This window comes from Pteropus alecto, unplaced genomic scaffold, assembly GCF_000325575.1.
Source record: "Pteropus alecto unplaced genomic scaffold, ASM32557v1 scaffold41, whole genome shotgun sequence".
NCBI lineage: Eukaryota > Metazoa > Chordata > Mammalia > Chiroptera > Pteropodidae > Pteropus > Pteropus alecto.
This window is the reverse complement of record NW_006430464.1, coordinates 564,027-587,056: the sequence shown is the minus strand read 5'-3', so window position 1 is coordinate 587,056 and position 23,030 is coordinate 564,027. Positions and strand designations below refer to the sequence as shown.

General features: G+C 55.0%; 2 protein-coding genes and 1 pseudogene across 2 annotated transcripts in view; all 3 read left to right on the top strand.

The window, feature by feature from the left end:
* Positions 1 to 6,549, top strand: part of LOC102891978 (myeloid cell surface antigen CD33) — a 30,127-nt gene extending 23,578 nt beyond the window's left edge. Inside the window, exons 4-7 of the mRNA XM_006904987.2 lie at positions 2,607 to 2,654; positions 3,310 to 3,406; positions 3,667 to 3,748; positions 5,805 to 6,549. Of these exons, the coding sequence (XP_006905049.1) occupies positions 2,607 to 2,654; positions 3,310 to 3,406; positions 3,667 to 3,748; positions 5,805 to 5,975 (398 nt within the window). The 3' untranslated portion in view covers positions 5,976 to 6,549. The remainder of the gene's footprint in view (positions 1 to 2,606; positions 2,655 to 3,309; positions 3,407 to 3,666; positions 3,749 to 5,804) is intronic.
* Positions 1,779 to 1,897, top strand: LOC112482169 (annotated as a pseudogene).
* Positions 6,550 to 11,615: 5,066 nt separating the features above from the next.
* Positions 11,616 to 17,976, top strand: LOC102896745 (myeloid cell surface antigen CD33). The gene is made up of 7 exons (XM_025048706.1): positions 11,616 to 11,664; positions 11,730 to 12,121; positions 12,340 to 12,583; positions 12,793 to 12,840; positions 16,600 to 16,696; positions 16,997 to 17,057; positions 17,794 to 17,976. Exons 1-7 carry the CDS (start codon positions 11,616 to 11,618, stop codon positions 17,974 to 17,976), a joined length of 1,074 nt encoding a protein of 357 aa, XP_024904474.1.
* The last annotated feature ends 5,054 nt before the right edge of the window (positions 17,977 to 23,030 follow it).

The window sequence follows — 23,030 nt, the reverse complement described above, 5'->3', positions numbered from 1 at the left end:
TTGGGCATATTATGAAAGAATTCTGATAAAAGAATGCAGTTCATTTGCAAAGGCAAATGTCATGTTCTTGCTGCAAGTGCTCATGGGACATGGGTTCGCCCTCTGTTTACAGGAAGAAGTGACAGGGTTTTTCCTTTTCAAGGCGCCGTTGAAAATAAAACTGAAAACAACAACAACAACAACAACTGCCTTCGTAGTTTGAGAAACACTCAGTGTGCTCAGCGGGACACCAGCGGACTCGCAGGTGGCCGCAGCTCCAACACCCCTCAGTGCTGTGTATTTGGGGAGCGAGGGACAGTAGTGAGCGCAGCATCTCACAGGCACAGCAGATTGGTCCTGTCCGTCTCCGTCCCCAGCCGACCCACATCGCCACCGAGATGCTCGCCAAGAGTTTGCCGAGTGAGCGGACGAACGCGGCCTTCGCTTTGCTCGGAACGCCTTCTTTCCTCTGCCCCAGATGTTCACGCAGACATTAAGGAATCCCACACCTCGTAGGACCCGCCAAGGCTTCCAGATGAGGCTGTGACCCTTCCGGTCAAGGCAGCAGGTGGCCAGCACGACGACACTCAGAAAAGCCCCTCAGATGGGAGCATCTTAGGAGACTCACGTGTCCCATCCTCCGATGCCCTCAGCGGCCCTGGTCCCCGCTGTGGGGAAGTCCGCTGGGGAAGGAGCAGGGCCCAGGGTCTGCTCCCTGTCTGCTCCTCTCTGGGAGGGTCTGGGGGTCCCTGGGCCGTGGGGTGTCCATGCTCTGTGCAGAGGGAGGCTAAGCTCTTCTCTGAGGTTCCTCTTCCCTGAACGAGGCGGCCCCGGGCTCCGCCCCGGCTTCCGAGTCCCCCCTCCACACACACCGTCTTCCTTCTCTTTTCTGCACGGAGCCCAGACGCCTCCAGGCAGAGATGCTGCCGCTGCTGCTGCCCCTGCTGTGGGCGGGTGAGTGGCCTCAGGGAGGGCGGGGGCGGCCTGGGGGCTCTGCTCACTTTCCTTTCCCCACAGGGTCCCTGGCTCAGGATGACAGATACCAGCTGGCAGTACAGGAGTCCGACGCGGTGCAGGAGGGCCTGTGCGTCTCCGTGCCCTGTACCTTCTCCTACCCTGTGAGCTCCTGGACTAATGCTCCAGCTCATGGCTACTGGTTCCGGACCAGCAGGAGGAAACAGTGGGATGCTCTCGTGGCCAAACAACCCGAGGGCCTGTGCGTCTCCGTGCCCTGTGCCTTCTCCATTCCTGCGATGTCTTCGACTGAAGCTGCAGCTCACGGCTACTGGTTCAGGAACGGGGCGAAGGAAGGGCGGGATGCTCCCGTAGCCACAAACCACCCACGTCGAGCCGTGCAGAAGGAGACCCAGGGCCGATTCCGTCTCCTCGGGGACCCCGGGGCCTCCAACTGCTCCCTGGACATCAGAGACGCACGGAGAAACGACTCGGGCACCTACTTCTTTAGGGTGGAGAGAGGGTCTAATGTGAGACATACTTACAAAATAAACCAACTCGCTGTGCGAGTGACGGGTAAGGCATGGGTCATGGAGAGGCCACACGGTGGGTTCTGAAGACCCGCTGGGCAGGGCTGGGATGCGCCCCCTGCTTGGAGCAGCTGGGACTCCAGCCTGTCAGGCTCAGAGGGCAGAACTGGACCAAAGCCCTAGGCTTCTCTAGGGCCACACCTCCCCGCCCTCCAGACCCCTCCCTCCCCCTCTCTGCCACTGACCCAGACAGTCAGGAAGCGGGAAAACGGGAAAGGTTTGTTCTGTATATTTTACCATTAAAAAACAATTAAAGTCTAGGACCGTGCCACCCTGACCATGCCCGATCCCATCTGATCTCGGAAGCTAAGCAAGGTGGGGCCTGGTTAGTATGTGGATGGGAGACCACCTAGGAAGACCAGGTGCTGTAGGTGTAAAAAAAATTAAAAAAAAAAAGACAAGGATCTTTTTTAAAAAATATTTCTTTCATTTAGTTTCAAGTATATAGTACGTTGGAGAGACATCTCTAGAGTTCATGAAACCATAGAGTGCTCCCACCTTCCCCTGGCCCTCCACCTAGCCATCCTGTGAGTGCTGACTACACTCCCTCTGGCTGCTGGTGCTCCCCGGCCCCGTGACCATCCATCCACTATGAATTTGTACTTCTTTAAGCCTTCACCAACTTCTCCAGCCCCCAGACCCCCCTCCATATTGTCCACTATATTTATGAGTCTGTTTTTGATTCGTTTGTTCGTTTTGTTCCTTAGATTCCACATATGAGCGAAATCATATGGCATTTGCCTTTCTCTGTCTGACATTTCACTCGACATAATAACCTCTAGGTCCATCCATGTCTTTGCAAATGGTAGGATTTCATTTTCTTAACGGCTGATTAATAGTCCATTGTATACATTACCCATCATCTCTTTCGCCACTGATCTGTTGATGAGCATTTAGGTTGCCTGTATATGTTGAAAACAGCCAAGGATTTAATCAGCTACTTCACCAGAAGAGAAAGTAATGGCAAAGTAGCACGCGAAGGCAGACGTCACATCGCTCGTCATCGGGAAATTACAGGTTGAATCCCGCGAGCCCCTTCCCACTCGCCCCACTGAGAAGGACATACCGCTGTTCCCGTCCTAGGTACCCCAACCAGCGCGACAACAGGCGTCTGCCTGGGAGAAGGCACAGGTAAGAGAGAGTCCCGCCACCCTCTCCGGCCCCCCGCCTGTGGAGCTGACTGCAGCAGACTTTTCTCCAGGTCCGTGCACTGCAGACTTCAGAGCTCAGGCGGCGGCCTGGGGGAGGGGCGGGGTTCCACCGAAGCCCCGTCAGGCCCCGCCCCCAGGACCTCTTCCCCGCCTCCTCCCTGCCGGCCTGAGCCACCCTCTCTGTTTCCTCCAGTCACGAATGCCTTGGGCGTTTCCGAGGAGACTTCATTTTTCAGAGCTGTTTTAGGTCCCAGCTAACTGAGCAGAAGGTCGGGAGAGGTCCCCTTACGGGCCGCTGTCCCCTCCACAGCTGCTCGCATGGCCGCCCCCGCCAGGCCGGACCTCTGGGGCGCTGCATGAACGAACGCGCACTGTCCCAGAGACCCTAGCTGAGGGAACCTGGTCCTGGAGGAGACGCAGTCTGCTCCCCACGAGAGGGGGTTCGGCTGGAGTGTCCTGTGGACCGCGCCCTTCCTTCTGCGGTTCTGAAGAAGGCGGAGCTCCCAGATTGGGCGGGAGGGCTTGGAGGCTGCCCCTGGGTAGGAGGAGAGGGGCACCCCACTCTGTGCTGGAGAGGAGGGGCCTCATGCCCGCTCATCAAGATGGGGTTCACGCAGGGTCTGTCTTGTCCGCAGGGCAACCAGGGACCAGGACGGGAGTGGTTCTGGGGGCTGTCGCGGGAGCCGGTGTCACCGGGCTGCTTGCTCTCTGCCTGTCCGTCATCTACTTCGCGTGAGCTGGGGCGGGTGTGGGCCCGAGATGGCCAAGAGGGGGCTGGACAGGTCGTGAAAGCCCAGAGCCAGGGCGGGTGCCGTGGTGGCGAGAACCCAGGCAGTAGCCACTGAGCCAGGCTGGATATGTCCCCAGCCCTGGTTCCAGACAGCAAGTCTTGTTATGAAGGCTCCCGGGCTCGCCCCAGCCTGGAGCGGCCCTCGTCAGTCCCTCCAGCCTCAGCGAGTGGCCGTGTCACGGACCCCGGTGTCTCCCGTCAGAGTGAAGACCCACAGGAGAGCAGCAGCCAGGACAGCCACGGGCGTGGGCGACACCCGCACTGCGGCCGGGCCCGCTTCCCCGGTGAGTGACCGGTGAGTGACGTGGGCATCCGCGCCCGCGCCACACCCCCCGGTGGCCCTCGCTCACGCTCCGTCCAGCGTGTCCAGAAATGCGCTCTCCACTTCCCATTTCTTGTTTAAAGTTTGTGGGTTTCATTATTATTCGGGTACGTGAGGCCACGGGATCAGGAGACGGTGGCTCAGTTAGTCCCTGACTGTCCCATCAGTAAGGGGGAACACCGGGCGAACCGGCCTGGGGGTGAGGGGGAGCGGGGCGGTCAGGGGCGGAGGCGGTGAGTGGGGCGCCGGGGACCGCGGCGGGAGCCTTGATGCGGGAAGGCGCGGTGACGCAGGAGCTGCTCCCAATGACCCCGCGAGGTGTGGCGTCCGGCCCCGGGGTATCGCCCGCTGTCTGAGGACCCCACGGAGGCGGGGTTCAGGCGTGAGGTCTGGACTGGCCGGTTTGCAGCAGGAACCGCACGTCCTTTGCGGTCTCCGGCCATTGGCTGTGGCTGTCAGGGGCAGCTCCTTGGTGAGCCCCGGATGTCACGATGTTGGAAGCGCGTGGTTAATACCCCCCGAAACATCCCTTTCCGGGTTCTCCATCTTGCCCACCATGCTTTTGTCCCTGACACCCAACCATGTCTCACCGGGTCGTCTGTCTCCCCTTCCTGCAGCAAGAGGCTGCAGAGCCTGTCTGCACTTCTTCTCCCTTTGGGCCGCTCCCCTTCCAACCGAGCCCCGAGCTCCGCTCCGTGTTAACCACGACCCTGACGACCCTGACGCAGCTCTCCCGTCCCCCCTCCCCGGCACACTGGCATTACCTGCATAAAAAAGTCACCGTCCCAGCGCACCCCAGTCTAAAACACACTGCTTCTCCGCGCTACGAGGAGGCAAACACCCCCACGGCCTGGCTTGGCATCTGGGGCAGGAAAACCAGAGTCACCTTCTGAGCGTGAGCCTCCAGCGCTGGCCGCTCCCTCGCCTGGAGCAGAGCAAGCTTCTGGGGTCTCAGAATCTTGGCTCGGCTGCCCGGTCCTCCTCGCATGCCCACGCCGAGCTGCCCTGTTCCTGCTTATCCCTCCCCAACCCTGAGCTCCGACTTCCATTTCTTTCTTTACCTCTGACTCCTGTAAACACCGCTGTGAGGTCCCCGCACACACACACACACACACACACACACACACACACACGGTCAGCAATCGCCCACGCATTCATCCTTGCTCTCAGCGAACACCTCCCAACGTCGATTGTTCTGGATGCTTGGGTAGCATCTGTAGTTTGCCGATTCTTACGTTGCACATGTAGAGTGCCCCCCCCCCACCGAACACTCTCTCCCTGGCTTGCAGGTGACACCCCCCCACCCGTGTCCTCAGGTGGTCTCTGCTCTGTGCCCGTGTATTTTTTGCATCTGCTCTTCTTAAAAGGACTTAAGTCAGGTCGGGTCCTACCTCCATGGCTTCATTTAAACGTCATTACCTCTCGTAAGGCCCCACCTCCAAATTCAGTCTCCTTGGGGCTTAGAACCTCAATGCACGAGTGTACGGGGGGCAACCGACCCGGTCCCTCAGACGGACTTAATTCAGGCTGCCGGTCAGGGATCGTGTCCTGGATACACTGTGAAGGTGGAGCCACCGGGATTTGCCAGCGACACGAGAGGGCTGTGAGCAAGGTTGGCTCGCGGGGGCAGAGGAGCAGCACGCAGGGAGAGAGCTCGCCCTGGGTCCGGGCCACCTTCCCGCGTAGCCAGTACCCGGCACACGGGACACCTTTGGGAGGCCAGGGATTGAGTTCCTGATCAGCGCATGTCTGACCCGGAGACATACTTAACCCCTCTGAGACTTCGTTTCTTCCCATGTAAAATAATAGCATGTTCCACTCAGGTCAGTAGAATCGGAAGCAAGGAATGAGTGCTCTACTTGTTGGGTCACTGAGGACACGGGACCTCGTGAAATGATTGCTACAGGAAGGGAAGAATGAACAGAGGTCCTGTCACAATCACCTTCACTTTGGGGACCTTCTCTGCCTTTTCCTCCGCCCTCCCCTCTGCCCAGCTCTGACCTTGGCCTCCCACACAGGGTCACCAGCAGAAGTCCAAGATAGACAGCCCCACAGACCCCACCAGCTCTGCAGGGGCCACCCCCACTGTGGAGTCCGAGCAGGATCTGCATTATGCCACCATCAGCTTTCAAGGGAGGACTCATCCACGGGAGGACACCCACACGGCATACTCAGAGACCAGGACCTAGTGAGCTGCCGGCGGGAGCATCAGTCTCAGCCGGAGCGTCCCTATCTTTGGGGGAAGATACCCACAGGCTGCTTCTTGAGGCTTAACATCCCCATGGGCGACGGGTTTATACATGACTGTATGTGAGTTTGTTACTCTGATGGAGCATCTTAGACATTGCAATCAGAGACACCTGGGGTCGAATCCGCAGTCTTTCACTCATTAAGAATAGGACACCAGGCAGCCACCCAACCCTCCATGTCTCCGTCTCCTGCTCCGTGAATGGGAGTGAGAAGCCCTACCTCGCAGGGTCGCCATGAGCATTAAATAAAAGTACATGTGGCAACCGCTCAGCAAGAATCCTGGCACCCGGTGAGGGTCTGATGATGCCGGTTCCTTCCCCCCTTAAATAGAATGGTATTAGTGACGATTCCCCCAGAGGCCGGGCTCCATGCCTCTCCCAGACACCACCTCCGTGACATGACGGTCTCACCCTCGACTCACACGCCTTCCGTGGGTGCTCTCCCTGACCCTCTCTCCACTCCTAACCCTTCTCGTTCCGTTCCCTCTGCCAGCTACGAGTCCCGCTTATTCACATGTACAGATTTCCCTCACACTCAGGGACGACCAGAGTCAAAATACTGCTCTACCTTCTCAGCTCAAAAGAACAATTTGCAAGCTTCTCGACTTGCCATTCTTGGTCCTGGGTCCAAAGACGTTTTTGTTTGTCTGTTTGTTTGTTTTCAACGGGGCCAGATAGCAAACATTTTAGCCTTGGCCAGCTATATGGTCCCGCTTGCAACAAGGCAACTCTGTTTGCAGTGCAAACACAGCCATAGACGGTCTGCAAATAAATGAATGTGGCTGCGTTTCAATAAAATTTTATTTACAAAAGCAGGCGGTCCCCAGTCTGTAGCTTTCCGACCTCTGTTCTAGGTGATTCTTAATCTCACTCAAACAGCCTTAGCAAAAGCATCTTCCCGCCCTGTGGCGCAGCCAAATGGGGCAGACGGACACCAAGCTCAGGTGTCATACTTCAGAGTGAACAGCAAAGATGGAAGAAGGGACAGAGAGCGGAGCCCAGCACCCTGCGCTCCTGATCGTCCGCTCCTCCCCTGGCTCCACCCATCCCCACCTCTTTGCCTTCCTGGCCCCAAAGTGGGACATAAGCCTCTGAGGTCAGACCCTTTTGCAGAGCTGGGAGGTACCTTTTTCAGCACCGTGGACAGCGCCAGCCACATACACCCACCGCGACCCCACTCACCTAGGGTCTTCCCCAGGGCAGTGTCTCCTGGTTGATGGAGCGCCCCAGGGGGCCGGCCACATTCCAGCCCCCATTGCAGAGTGGAGGGAGCCCGGGAGAGGGTCTGGTGACATCATAGGTCAATGACGCCGGTCGGCGGTGTCTGGGACCTTCCAGGGCTTGCCACCATCCTCCGACTTGGGCTCTTGGCCGGCGTGAGTGTTAACTAGGAATTGGGTGCCATCCCAAGGAGTTAGATGGGAATAACTTTGGTCACTCAGAGTGAGGGTCCTTATGACAGTGTACAGTTGTCGCAAGACCTTGACAGAAATGAACTGATTTTCCCTCTCGTGGTGCGGGACGGGGTTTCACCCTCACTGGGCTTTCTCACGTTTCTGCCAGGAGCCTTCCGGTCTCTTGTCAGGTGGTCTCAACCACCCCAGGGCTCCCGCCCTAACTGTGGCCCATACGCCTCCCGCGGCGACTAGGCCAGGCTGTCCTGAGTCCCAGAGTAGTGAAGCAGCAGGAAGTCTGCGTCCTGATAATGCTTCATGTCCTCCCGACAGCTTCCTACCTGTGCCACTCCTTCCGGTCCTCACCCCGCTCAGGACTGCCCACTTGTGGGCTCGCTTCCCGCTCCCCTACAGCCTGTCCAGGGTCTAGTACATCGGGGGATCAGGCCCCTCCCAGGTAACCCCCCATCTGAGTCCCCCAAACACCAGCTGGTCGGCCCCAGAGCCGGCTTTCTACTAGACCCTGACCTCATTCCTACTTTTCCTGGCAGGGCTGGGGGCCCCAGAAAAGGAGGGATGAGCCAAACTTGAGCTCTTTTGCCCCTCGGGACACAGTAAATGTCCTGGACGCAGGATCCTGCCAGGAGAAGCCATACAGGGGGACACCCAAACCTCTCTCCCCACCCCTCACCCACCTCGGCACATTAGAGAAGCACTTTGCTGAGCTGACTCGGCCACTGCACAGAAAAACAAACGACAAGCTTTTGTTCACGTCTGGCTTCCGACCTTCCAAACTCTTCTTTATGGCTGTGAGTGAGTAGATGCAGGCAGGAAAAAGCATATGTATACATGTCTGTAATTTTTTTAACCAAAGGTAAAGCAAAAAATTACGCGAGATTCTGATCCTGGTGCATTTATGTCGCTCTAGGAGGCCTGTCATCCGACACGTGTCACCAACTGTGCCACTTACCAAGTCACGACTTACATAAAAAAACCAAGCAAACAGACAACGTGTTAAAGGATTTTCATTTTTTCAATGACAGTTGACAGTCAATATTATATGATTTCCGGTGCACAGCGTGGTGGTTAGACACTTATATCATTTACAAAGTGACCCCCCTCTCCGATAAGTCTAGTGCCGGCCTGGGTGAAAAAGATGAAGAGTTAAGAGGCACAAGCTGGTAGCTACGAAACAGTCATGGGCACCTTGAAGGCTGTTTTTACTGCGGTAAGAAAATCCCATCACATCAGGTCTACCCCGCTTAACAACTTTGGAAGTGTATAGTACTATCACCTACAGGCACTGTGCTGCGCAACAGGTGTCTAGAACTTTCTCACCTCGCGGTGAACAGACATTCCCCGTTTTCTTTAAGTCATTACGAATGAGATAACCAGGCAGAAATGAAAGAAGCCCGCATTTAAACGGAGTACAGTGAATTTATGGATGGCGTGAAACTGCCTGGGCGGGGTGAGTCCACTGACCTTTCAGAGGACAGAATGCATGTGCCTGCCTGTGAGCCGGAACTGTTTGCCTGGTTACCGATTATCAACAGGTTGTAGCATTATAAAATAGTCCAAAGACAATAAAATGCTAGAATCAGATGAGCCTAGGAGGGCGTGCTCTCAAGAATGCATAGCTTCCCGTTGGAGACAGCCAGTGAACTCCTTCTGCTTATGCGAAATCTCCTTAAAGCAGATATTTATTGATCACCTAACAGACTCCGAGCATTTTTCTAAGCAGTGTGAATTCAGCGGTAAGAAGAGTTACAAGACTCTTCATGAAGCTTACAGTTTAATGGCAGAGAAGACAGGTTAAGAATAACGAAGTAGATTTTAGGTTATATTGATCGGCGATCAAGAATTTGGAGAAAAACAAAACAGAGAAGATGTATAGAAAATATGGCACGGATTCTATCCTTCAGTATGTTATTCGCCAATGTTACCGAGAAATGGACATCGGAGTGCGCACACACATGCACACACACCATAGGCGCCTACGCAGACACACACGCAACTCAGATGTGCACACCCACAGAAAGCGCAGACACGCATTTACACACAGGCGTGGAGACACGCAAACGGAGCCCCGCCCCGCCGCCAACGGACCCGTCTGCGCAGGCGCGCTGCGTGGGCTGTGCCCACTCCGGCGGGGGGTCGTGCCTCTGCTCGCTCTTCCTGGACTGCTCTGGCCTCTGCGCCCCCAGTGCTGCCTGCCCTGAGCCCCGGGTGCCCAGCACGCTCAGCGCAACAGGTGGGAGACAGGCACCCAGGGTGCGGGCGCAGTACCGGGCTCAGCCAGCAGAGGGACCAGCCCAAGCCTGGGGCCTGGCCTGGCCTGGGGAGGGGAAGTGTGGCCTGGAGAAGTAACAGCCCTGCAGAGAGCAGAGCTGGTGTGTGTTGGGGGTGCTGCCTGCCCTGAGCCCCGGGTGCCCAGCACGCTCAGCGCAGCAGGTGGGAGACAGGCACCCAGGGTGCGGGCGCAGTACCGGGCTCAGCCAGCAGAGGGACCAGCCCAAGCCTGGGGCCTGGCCTGGCCTGGGGAGGGGAAGTGTGGCCTGGAGAAGTAACAGCCCTGCAGAGAGCAGAGCTGGTGTGTGGGGGGCGGGGGGAGACAGTAAAGTCTCCTGTGGTCCCCTTTCTCCTCACATCCTCACAGCAGCCCCTCCCTGCAGACTGGCTGCGGCCACTGTGGGCCAGATCGGGCTGCTCTGAGCTCGGTACCAGTATGAACGCATCACTGTGCTGGGCCGCCCCGGGGGTCAGTCAGCTCGGACGGACGGACGGCCGGGGCGACGTGAACGACCGAAACACACTTTCTCACGGTCCTGGAGGCCGGAAGCCCCGGATGGAGGCGTCGCTGGGCGGCTCCTTCGGAGGGCTGGGTGCTTGGCGTGGAGACGGCGCGCCCCCCGTGTCCTCGCGCGGGCCTCGCGTGTGTGTCTGGGTGCTCATCCCCTCTGCTTACAAGGACGCCAGTCCTCCTGGATCGGGGCCCACCCTGGTGACCTCCTTTGACCTAAGTCACCTCTTCACATTCCCCCGTCTCCAAATGCAGTCACATTGGGAGGTGCTGGGAGTTAGGGCGTGACAGCATGAATTTGGGGGTCACACCGTTCAGCCCACAACACCCCACGGGCGTCAGCAGCTGACTGGGCTCAGCGAGAATCCAGGGGACGGATGGAGTCCGGCCGTCTGGCTGCAGAGCCGGGCCCTGACCCCCTGGACACGGAGGCCCCGGATGAGGAAGCTCCAGGGCAGAGGTGACCGCCAGGGGCTTCCCACCCAGGACGGGACTCAGAGTGACCACCGAGAAAAGGGCAGGGACAGACGCTGGCCCCGCGAGACGGCCACACTGAGTCTGCAGAAAAGCTCTGTGTCCGTGCGCCCGCTGGCCTCTCCCACAGAAGGGGGTGGAGAATCGCGACGCCCTGAGAGACGGACGAGGAAACCGAGGCTGGGAGTGGCGGAGACCCCGGCCCACCTGGCTGCCAAGCCACGGTCACCCCCACAGATGCCTGAACCGCAGCGGCAGCGCGTCACCTGAAGGGGCACATCCTGGCGACGTCCTCGGAGTCCTGGTGTCTGCGCTGTGGCCACTCACACCTGTGAACTCGCGGTCTGGCTACCCGGAGCCACGGGGTCTCCCACGAGCCCCTGCCTGCGCTCCCTCGGTCTCCCCTGGTACCCCGCAAACCCCCCGAAATGGCCTGGAGCTCCTCCGCCTCCTCCTTTCCTTCGCGGCCCCTGGGGAGCAGGTGTCCGTGGAGGGGTGCCGCTCGCTCATCCCTTCACGGGTCTCATGGGTTCGCGTCTTTCACGCACTGCGGCTCCCACTGCGGCCCCTCCCGACGCCCACACCCTTGCGACCGACTCTGTGTGACAGGTCGAAGCGGTGACCGGCCAGGCGGTGCCCGCTTTCCAGGCGCAGACAGCGGCGCCAGAGGGATAAGCCGAGGACCGGGAGCCAGGAGTGGGGGTCGGGTCCTCCTTGAATGTGGGGTCCTCCCCCCCGGACACCCCATCTGGGAAGTGGAAGTCCTCTTCTGCAAGGGCTGGCCAGCCGCGCCTCGGGCGGGCGCCCAGTTCCTGCTGCGTGGTCATCGCCTCCCTGACTTCAGCCCGGGCTTCCTGTTGGTGCTTCCTCTAAGTCCTGTGACACCAAAGCCCCGCGACACTTCCCCCCAAGATGCTGTTGCTGCTACTGCTGCTGCTGCCTCTGCTGCTGCTGCGAACAGGTGGGTGGCCAAGGGGACGAGGGGCGGCAGGGCGGGATCTGAGACTAACTCTGGTTTCCCCTCAGGGTCTCAGCTGGTTCCACGATACTGGCTGACAGTGCAGGATTCTGTGGAGGTGCTGGAGGGCGCGCATGTCAGCGTGCTCTGCGACTTCTTCTACCCCCGGGGAGGCTGGGATAAAAATACCCCAGCTTATGGCTACTGGTTCCGGGAAGGAGCGACGGAACAGCGGGATGCTCCCGTGGCCACAAACAACCTAGACCGTGATGTGCAGGAGGAGACCCAGGGCCGATTCCGTCTCCTAGGGGACCCCAAGAATTACAAGTGCTCCCTGGACATTAGAGACGCGCGTAGAAACGACACGGGCACCTACTTCTTTAGGGTGGAGAGAGGAAAGACTGTGAAATACAGTTACAAAAGAAAACAGCTTTCTGTGTGTGTGACGGGTAAGGCATGGGTCACAGAGACACCACACGGGTGGGTCCTGAGGGCTCCCGGGGCAGGGCTGGGATGATTCCCCTTCTTCTCTGGGAGGGACCCAGGGGGACAGGATGCTGGGGCTGGCCTGAGGCAGAGGCAGCTCTTGGGGGCACGCTCGCACCCCCAGCTCCAGGGTGTGGGTCTCTGTCCCTCTCCTCCCCAGCTCTGTCACAGACACCTGACATCGACATCCAGGGGACCCTAGAATCTGGCCACCCCAGGAAAATTACGTGTTCAGTGTCATGGGCCTGTGAGAGGGGGACGCCCCCCACCTTCTCCTGGATCGGGGTCAACCTCACGCTCCTGGGTCCCAGGACTCCCCGCTCCTCCGTGGTCACCCTCACCCCTGGGCCCCAGCACCACGACACCAACCTGACCTGTCGAGTGACCTTCCACAGTGGCGTGAGCACAGAGAGGACCATCCGGCTCAACGTGTCCTGTGAGTGCCCAGCCAGGACGCTGCGTCTCTGAGGACAGTGGGTGTTGGGGATCCAGAGGCAGGAAACAGGACACTCAATTTCACTACCTTCCTATTTCTCAGTTCTGTGTGTGGGAGGGGCAGGGGGCAGGAAGGCCAATGGTCAGCTTCTTGCCACTGAAAAGGGAACGATTATTTATGTCTTTCTGTCTGTCTGTCTGTCTGTCCAGATGCCCCCCAGGACTTGACCATCAAGGTGTTCCGGAAAGAAGGTGCAGGTAGGGTGTAGCCTCTTCTCTCAGGAGCGGGGTGGGGGTGGAAGTGGGGTCTGTCTCCATCCTTTGGAACAGAGAAGTCAGATGGGAGGGAGGCCAGGGGCAGGCGTGAGGACAGCGGACATGGGAAGCCGCCCACACGCTCCTTCTCAGCTTCAAACCTGGTCTCTCCCCACCCTGACCCCGCTGTCACGGGGGCTTGCATGACCTCCGCGCCCGACAGATGTGGCTAATTGCATCCTCATCCCAAATCCTGCGCTCATTCCCCTTAGGATTTGGACCCTGCCTACCCTCCTCCCCACCCCAGTTTTCTGTGATGACTTTAACGTTGTCTTTAAACTAGTAAGCACAAAATGTGTCTGTGTCCGCTGGCACCGCCATCACGAAATACCGCAGACGGGGTGGCTTAGAAAGAAGGGATTTATTTATCACAGTTCTGGAGGCTGTACGTCCAAGATCAAGGCGTCAGCCCATTGGTTCCTGGTGAGGACGCCCTTCCTGGCTCGTAGGCATCCACCTTCTCGTTGTGTCTTCGCATGGTAGTCAGTGAGAGCAAGCCCTCTGGGGTCCCTTCTCCTTATAAGGATGCTAATTTCGTCATGAGGGTCCCACTGTCGTGACTTGAACTCTAATCACCCCCAAACGCCCATTCACATACCTCCAAATACCACCGCATTGCGGGCGGGGCGGGGCGGGGCGTGGGGATTTAGGACTTGAACATAAGAATTCGAGGGGAACACAATTCAGTCCCTCGCAAAATTCCATAAGAATGAAAATAGTATTCAGTACCTGGTGTACCTCCTCTCTTGGTTGTCTTTCCACGTATAATCTATGTCCATACATTAAAACACACACACACACGCGTGTGTACCATGCTCTGCACTCTGCTGTGAGACTTTTTAAAATAAACCTTCGCTGTGGAATAATTCAGATTTTCATGGTACAAAGAGTTCCCCCAAATCCTTTCCCCCACCTTCCCTCACCATTAAAGCCATTTGTCACCATGGCACACTCGACACAACTTTGAAAGTGGCAGTGGTCCATTACTAGGAACGAAACCCTCCTCGTTCTCACATTTAGTATATCTTGGAGGTCCTTCTGGGTCATCACAGAGGAAACTTTCTCATTCTTGATGACGCCATGATTTCTCAGTTAGAAGGATATTATAGCACAATATACTTAACTGGTTCCCCGTTGGTGGAAAACTATGGTGTTTCCAGTTTTCGCCTAAGACAAATAATGCCGTGCTGCTGTGTGTGTGCGTGTGTCTGGAAGAAAACTTTCTAGAGAATGGAAGTTCTGGATCAAAGGGCATGTTCGTAGTTGCTACAGACTGTGCCAAATTCTGCTGCGCGGTGTCGTCCCCCCTGCCATCTGCCTCTGTTTCGCTGCCGAAGGTCCTCACCCTTGCTGACGTACTAAGTGCATGTGCTGATGTCCTAAGTGCATTTGCTGTGGTTTGATGTGCATTGCCAGTTTGTAACTAGGTTGAGCCTCTTCGTTACGTCAACCATTTCGTATGTCCTTGTGGAGTTCTTCTTAACCATGTGAAGAAAGTATCTCCATATTAAGGAAATCAGCTGTGCGTTGGTTGAAAAAGTTTATTTTCAACCTAGTGATGGCCTTTCGACTCAGCGTATGGTGCTTTTTCCAGGCACGATTTTTTTAGAGTTGCACACAGTCCTGTATTGGAGCTGGTTCCCATCGGGTGGTGAGCGCCAATGATGCCCATCTCGACCCAACTCTGGGTTCAGTGACTTCACGTTGGGGGCTTGAAATTGGCTGAGATGGCAGGGTTTACACCAAGGAAATTGGAAAGTCCTACAAATCAGGACCCCTCCCTACACTACCCAACCCCCCCAATAAGCTGTTTGTCACACATTTACTGATACACTACAGGTTGCATTTATCAGTATTTTATTCCATGCTTCTGATTTTTCCCATTCTAATATTATTTTTTAATTTGTTTTTTTGATTACAGTTGACATGCAATCTTATATGAGTTTCGGACGTACAACATAGCAGTTAGACGTTTATATACCTTACGAAGCCATCCGCCCGATAAGTCTGGTCCCCACCTGACACCATGCAAAGTGATTACAGTATTATTGACCCTATTCCCTGTGTTGCACTTTACTTCCCTGTGACTATTTGTACCACGGGCCATTTGTATCATTATTTTGTAAATCCAGTAGCCTCGTGTAAACACTCCCCAAGGTGCCTGTTCACTCAGGCCTCACAGGACTGTGTGTTTTTCTTGGCGCGTGCGAGGCCATTCCATGCCTTGGTTTTAGTGCCCTCCTGAACATAGTCCTTGCACGCCACAGCCATCCCCACACCGGCTCCCGCCCGTCCTCATGCTCTGGCGAAGGCTGTCCTCCCGCCACAAAAGGGAGAACTATGAGAACCTGCTTTTGGGGCTTCTCACCCACGAGACTGTGAGCTCTCAGATGCGGCTGGATCTGACAGGTCGTCTCGGCAAACCGTTTTCTACAGATAAAATGGCAGGGCTCGTGGAGGGATGTCTGGGGTCTGCGTTGGCACAGATGCCCCAGACAGGAGGCCTAGGGACCAGGGCGGTTCAGACGAGTCCACGGGGGTCTCCTGGAACAGCTGCAGTGCCTGCTCCTAGCCTTGTCCCCTTGGGGCTAAGCCCAGATGGCACAAACCCATCAGGCAATGGAAGAGAAGAAACTGATCTCCATAATGTAAGGAAAAGAAAGAGAGAGACAGAGACAGAGAAAGACAGAGAGAGAGAGAGAGAGACCCTAGTGAGGGCCAGGGCTTACCTTTCTCTCTCTCTGGCCAGGACATGAAGATCTGGGCAATGGCTCGTCTCTTACAGTCCGGGAAGGGGACCCTCTGCGTCTGCTCTGTGTCACCCGCAGCAACCCCCCCGCCTCGCTGAGCTGGGCCCGGGGGGGACAGACTCTGCACCTCTCCCAGCCCTCAGACCTGGGGGTCCTGGAACTGCCTCAGATACAGAGGGAGCATGAAGGAGAATTCACCTGCCATGCTCAGAACCCGCTGGGCTCCCAGCATGTCTCCCTGAGCCTCTCGGTGGACTGTGAGTGGGGGCTGGGGGCGCCTGGGGGCAGGAGGGGGCAAGCGCCAGAGAGAGGCCCCCCGGGGGGTGGGCAGGGGAGAGGCACCGCTGACCCTTCTCCCCACCCCCACAGACCCCCCACAGCTGCTGGGACCCTCCTGCTCCTGGGAGGACGCGAGGCTGCACTGCAGCTGCTCCTCCCATGCCCAGCCGGCCCCCTCCCTGCGCTGGAGGCTGGGGGAGCAGCTGCTGGAGGGGAACCTCAGCAACGCCTCCCTCACCATCACCTCCAGCTCAGTGGGGCCCTGGGCCAACAGCTCCCTGAGCCTCAGAGGGCAGCTCTGCTCTGACCTCAGACTCAGCTGCGTGGCCCAGAATGTCCTCGGGGCCCCGAGCGCCACTGTCCTGCTGCTGCCAGGTCAGGGGCCGATGGGCAATGCCAGGGGAAGGGGGGACACAAGCCTGGATCCCAGAAGACACGGAGTGGGAGAGAAATAGGCCTGACTAGGGGCAAAGGGGGACTAGAGTCCAGGCCCCTCTGTCAGTTGGCTTGAGAGGGCAAAGGGGGAACGGGAGGCTGCAGTTTCACAAAGAGGTGGGGACAAAGCAGTCCTGGATGGAAGTGCACGCACTCCCGGGCTCGGATTCGAGACGGCTGCGTGCTCTGGTCCTGCTTAGGGAAACGGGACTTTACCCCAGGTGTCTTGTATCTGCAGGGAGACCAGGACCCAGGACAGGTGTGGTTCAGGGGGCCACTGGGGGAGCTGGTGTCGTAGCCCTGTTTGCTCTCTGCCTCTGCGTCATCTTCTTCTTGTGAGTGGGGGCCCCGGTTTGGGCGAAGGCCTGACGAGGTGGTGGTGGTGGGGGGTATGTTGCGGGGAACCTCCAAAACTCAGAGCCCCGGTGAGGTGACGAACCCAGGAAGGCAGATTCCTGGCAGATTCCTGATGCCAGGTGGAGAGTGTGTTCCCAACACCTGGTCCCAGGAAAGAGTCTGGGAGGAGGGAGCATGCGTTCCTCTCATGCTTCCTGCCTCCACTCCCTGCCTCGGCCAGCCCTTCCGGGCTCCCAGCATCGAGCCAGCAGGGTGAGAGGCCCCGTCTCTCTCCTCAGAGTGAAGATCCACAGAAGGAAGTCGACGGAGAAGGCAGAGGGCCAGCGTGGTGTCTCTGGGGTGAGTGGGGCAGGCGCCTTCCCATCCAGTGTCCCAGCTGGATGCCTCTCCTGGAGCGGGATGATGATTCACTTCGCACCCCAAAAATAATGAGTCCCTTCTCTCCTCTCACCCCAAATTTGGTCCTCCCCTTGGATTTCCTGTCGTGGTCAACTCAGAGATCTGAGAACCTTCTTTTCCTGTTTCCTGTCCTTCATCTCCCAGAGCCAATAATGGACCAAGTCCTGTCCCATCTCCCTTTCAGTAAAACTTTTCTCCATTTGGCTATTTCCCACTGAGCCCTCGCTGTCTCTCCCGGGTCACTGAGCCGTCTCTCCTCCCCGAACGAGCTCTTGGCAAGACCTTCTTCCCCAAAGAGCTGTCACGTGGCCACCCTCCGCTTGCTCCCCACCATCCACATCGGCGTGGTCCAGCAGAAGCGTGATGCGCCACTTAACAGTTTCTAGCCATCACACGAGAAAAGTAGAAAGAAGCACAAGATCCATTTTCCTATCTGTCAAACTGGGACTCCAGTCGTATCATCCATGGAGGAAAGTCGTAAGGATTCAGTGACCTTAGTAATAAGAACAGGCCGTTATGATCCAAACTCCTTCCGGTTACGGATGAGCGAGTGAGTGCATGAGTCCTCAGGAAATGGGTGTGAAATGCGTAAATGAATAAGTGGCCCCTCAAGCCCCACCTTCCCTTCTCCAGACCCCAAAGGCCGGCTCTGACGCCCTTCTCTCGTCCCCCTCAGAGTCACCTGAAGGAATCCCCATCAGACAGCCGCTCAAGTCCCCCACCCCCAGCTGTGGCCGCTTCCACCCCAGAGAAGGACCAGGAGCTCCATTACGCCTCTCTCAGCTTCCACGGGCTGAAGCCACCCAACCGTCAGGACCAGGAGGCCACCGAGTACAGTGAGATCAAGATCAGGAAATGATGACCCCACCCTCACCCCCAGGAGCTGGTTGGAGGCCAGAAAAGCCATCTCTGAGAGGGGAAAAAAAAATGTATGTCAGGGACCAATTCTCGAGCAGTTAACAGCCCTCAGAGACAAAGGTTATAAACACAACGTGAAGTTCCTCAGAGCGGCTGAAGGTCACAGAGATTCCTGGGTTCAAATCCAGGCTCAGCTACTTACTGAGGGTGTTACACCAGGCAAGCCGCTTAACCTCTACGTGCCTCAGTTTCCCCCTCTGTAAAATGGAAGATCATATTGATTAGGTACATCGTTAAGTGGGAAAACATACACATTTGGCGGCAAGTATGTTGTTACGTGTTACGTTTACCTCAGGATGGAGGGAGGCGTCAGCTTTGGCTTGACCGTGATCTTCTGCTTTGCTTCACTATTTTAAAGACTGTGTATTATTTTCTTTGGGTGGAGAGGGGGACATGTATTATTTTAAAAGGTAGATCTATTTCTAAATGAACTGTTTGGCGAGAGAAGATATTTCTCTCTACGTGTATCTAACAAAGGATTTGTCCAGAGAATAAGGAGACAATATAAAGATCTTGCAAAAATCAATAAGAAAAAGGCAGACAACCCAATAGAAAAATGGGATATTTAATGGGCCAATGAGCATAGAGAAAGTCATTCAACTTCAATAGTTGTCAAGGAAATGCAAATAAAAATTATAATGCTATACCACTGCCCACTGGTGAAAATAACAAAATGAATATCGGGAATATCAAGTGTTGAGGACACTGCGTTAAGTGAAACAAGCCAGTCACAAAAAGACAAATACTACCTGTATCTAAAGTAATCCAGCTCCTAAAGGGAGATGAGCCTCTTGCAGGGGGGAATAGGAAGTTGCAATTCAATAGATATAGAGTTTCAGTTTTGCAAAATAAAAATGTTCTAGAGAAACCATGGACAGCAATGTGCATAGAGTCTACTACTGCGCTATACACTTAAAAATGGCTAAGATGGTGAATTTTTGTTTTTTATTTTTTTATTTTAATTTTTTTTTTTTTTACCACGATAAAAGTGATTACCAAAGGCTGGGAACTGGGGGAGTGGGCAGGCAGTACATGTTTAACGGATACAGAATTTCAGTTTAGGATGGTGAAAAAGTTCTAGAGAAGGATGGTGGTGATCCGTGTGCGATGTGAATGTATTTCACGCCACTGAACTGTACACTTAAAAATGGTTAAGACGGTAAATTTTATGTCGTATATTCTTTACAATAAAAAAAAAAATTCTTTTAAAGATGATCAAGTGTTGATGAGGATATGGAGCAACTGGAACTCTCAGACGCTGCTGGTGGGAGTGAGGACTGGTATAGCCACATGGCACATGCCGAGCCTATGAGCCAGCATTGCACTCCCAGGGATGTACCCAACAGAAGCGCATGCAAATGCTCAGCAAACAGACACAAGAATGTTCACTGCAGCACAAGGCGTGATGGCTGAAAGTGGCAACTACCCACATGTCCTTCACCAGCAAGACAGGTCCATAAATCGCAGATCTTTCATGCAATAAAAGAAGCACAAAACATGTGCATGACATGTGTGAATCCTACAAACATAATGTCGAGTGGAAGAACCCAGACACAACGAGTACGCGCGATGTGCCATCCTCGATACTAAGGTTCAGAGACAGACAAAATTAATCTTGGACATTAGAAGTTCCCATCCTGGTTACCCTCAGTGGGGTGGGGGTGGGGGCGGGGGGTTAGTGACGGGAAGAGGACGTAAGGGACCTTCTGGGGGTTCTGATAAGGATCTGTTTCTTGATCTGGGCACTAATCGTGCAGATATATTGACTCTCCGAAACATTTTTGAGTAAACCACTTGCGATTCCTGCTCTTTTCCAGAGAAATGTTACTCTTTAATAAAATTTACATTCAGCTTTTCAAAAAGATTATCCTCGTAAGTATCTCATTGGCACCAAACGATGAGCTCCCCCAGGATGTGGACAGCAAGCACTATGCTCGTCTCTGTCTTTTCAGAACGCAGCCTTGGACACGGCACAGAAAGTGGACTCAGTCGACCTCTGAAACGACTTGAAGTCAAGTTCAAGGGGATGACAAGCTGAGGCTCTGCCGAGGCCTCCCACGTTGTGTTTCCAGCCCAGGCCCCTCTCCTAAGCACTAAATCCTCACGTCCTCCTGGACGTCTCTCCCTAAATGACCGCAGGCGCCTCACTTCCGATGCATCCCAAGCTGGACTCCGCGTCCTCCCCCGAGCCTGGCTCTGTCCCCGGGAACGTCCGTCTGCCGGCAAGGCAGCCGATTTCCAATATCTGGGCAAGCGAAGTATAACGCTCCTGTGCCTGGATTACGTGAAACCTTCTTCATCCACTTCCCATTACCCTGGGGGAAGATTCTAGAACTCCTTCCTCTGGAATTCCACAGACCCCGTCCACCTCTCCATCACAGCTTTCATCGTAGGCACTAGAGGCGAACTAAGCTGTCTTAGGGAAGGCGGAGGGCAGTGGTTGACATTTTTAGCCCCTCGCTAATAGGCAAAAGTCGAAACCCAAATGTCCATCGATGGATGAATGCATCAACAAGATGCAGCACATCTGTCCAATGGGGTTCCTTCAGCCATATGTGCTGCAACATGGATGAACCTCAAAAACGTGAAAGACACCAGACACAAAAGGTCCCGTATTTTAAGATTCTATCAATATGAAACATCCAAAATAGGTACTTCCATAGACAGAAGCAGACTGGGGGCTGCTGGGGCCTGCAGACAGGAGGGAATAGGGAATGGCTATTTAATGGGTTTCCTTTGGGGGTGATGAAAAATGATAAGTGGGAAAGTTACACAACATTGTGAATGTACTAAACACTACAAAACTGTTCACTTAAAAATGGTTAATTTTAAGTTATGTCAATTTCTCTTTTTATTAAAAGGCCTAACGTAAGCTCTTAAAGTCCTTCCAGCAGGATTCAAACACCTGCTTCACCACTTAGCCTCTGGCTACTTCCACTGGCTTATCTATTAAGCGGGGGTAATGACATTTCTTAGCTCTCTTGGTTGTTTTGAGAATTCCATGAATGAATGCACACGAGCATGGCACGGAGCCTAGTGCACGGTGAGCCCAAAGTAACGGTCAGTTCTAGGGGGTCGGGGGGCACTGGTCCAAGTGCACTCAGCCAGACACTTCTATGATAATCATTCGACTCGTTACATGACCTCTCAGTGACAGGCTTTCCACCTGCACCCTGGCCAAGTGGCCATCCCTGTGACTATGGGACAGGCTGCTGATGTACAAATTTGCAAAGAAGTGTAAGACCGATGTTAAGTATTTATGGCCGGGGTTTTGTTTTGCTTTCCCCTTCCACATCACCCATTCCCATGAGCCACCAAGTCCCTCGTCGGTCCCCATTTCTCCATCCTCAGATCCAGTCCTAGCCTGATCTCTCTCCCAGGACATCCAAACAGCCTCCCTCCGTCCAGCCTCTGGGCTTCGTTTCAACCCCTGCAGCCCACGACCAACACCAGCAGCCAAGGGTGCTGGTTAATATACTCCGCTCTAATCCTGCCCCTCCCCGGCTAACCATCCTGCCACGCCCACCACTCTCGAGGTATCAGCTCCGGTGGGAGTGATTCAAGAACTTTCACGGTCTGACCATCATCTACTTTACTCCCTCTCCCAGCGACCACCCCTCACGCAGCTCAGCCACCTCCCTGCCACTTCCCGAGGCTCTCCTTCACCCTTCTCCATGCTTCAGTCACATGGTCTCATCTCTCTGTAACATTGTCCCCTTTCTCTATCTTTGCAGCATGTGCTTATCCTTTGACATCTGGCTCAAATATCATCTCCTCAGACAAGCGACACTCCCCTACTCAACCCCACCCTCGGCCCTGCACTTTCCCACAGGACTAGGCCATGATTTATCAATCTCCATGATATTGATATTTGGGCATTTGAGGCTGAATGATTCTTTGTCGTGTTGAGAGGAGGGGATGGAAGTTGCTCTGTGCATTGCAGGATGTTAAGTGGCACCCCCGACCTCCACCTGCGAGATGCCAAGAGCTTCCTCCACTCAGTTTTGACAACCGAAAATGTCCTTACGTAGACAAAAAGGCCCCCAGCTGGGAGCCACTGGGTTCAAGCCTCCCTCCTCTGTGCTCACACGGACGTTTCAACAAAACGACAGACATTCTCCTGTTCTTTTCAAGGTCGCCATGTTGTAGCCACCAGCTCCCGATAGACACACGGACCACTAGAAACCAGTGAGTTATAGAAAACACACCCTTGATTCAGCCAGCTAGGTCTGCCAGGGGTATGCAGACCCCAAATCAAGGGGGTATGCAGACCCCAAATCAATGTAGAGGTACAGAGTTTTTAAGCCCTAAACCCCATTCCTCATTCTGTCTGAACACAAAAATCTAATTTTTCTTCTATTTACTAACTGTCAACCCCCAGGTCAGTTGTGCAAGTGGGGGTACAGAAGCAGGAAGCTTATTGTTAGAATGTTATGTTCCTATGGGCGATGACCTATGTTTCCACAGGCGACAGCCAAGCTGTAATTTTCCAGCACAACCACAAACACCACAACTTCACTCCCAGCTAGTTTGAAAACAAAAGTACCTTTAAGCCCCTTTGCATCACATTCATAAAAGGAACATTGGGAAATTCTATTTTTTCTCCTCATTTCTTCGTTCCTCAAATTTTTACTGCACATCTACTATATGCCGGAAACAGCAAGAGGAAGAAGGTGTAGTTCCTGCCTCTGGCGAGCTCAAGTTCATGGTTTGGGGGTTGGAAAAGGAACAGAAGAATGTAAACGACTATAAAACACAGGGTGATGTGGTTCCCTTGATCTGGCCTGAAAAGGGCAAGAGCTCTGACCCCTGCCTCGGGGATGGGAAGGGAGTTAGATGCACTTTGAGGGAAAAGCAGGAGGTGGCTCAGAAGAGAAGAGAGGAAAAGCAGCCCAGGTAGCAGTGACTGAGGCGCAAAGCAAGGAGGTGGGAGAGGGCCTGGAAACTGTCTGGACAAGAGCAGTCACTGTGCTATAGCTGGAACCTGGAGCAGAG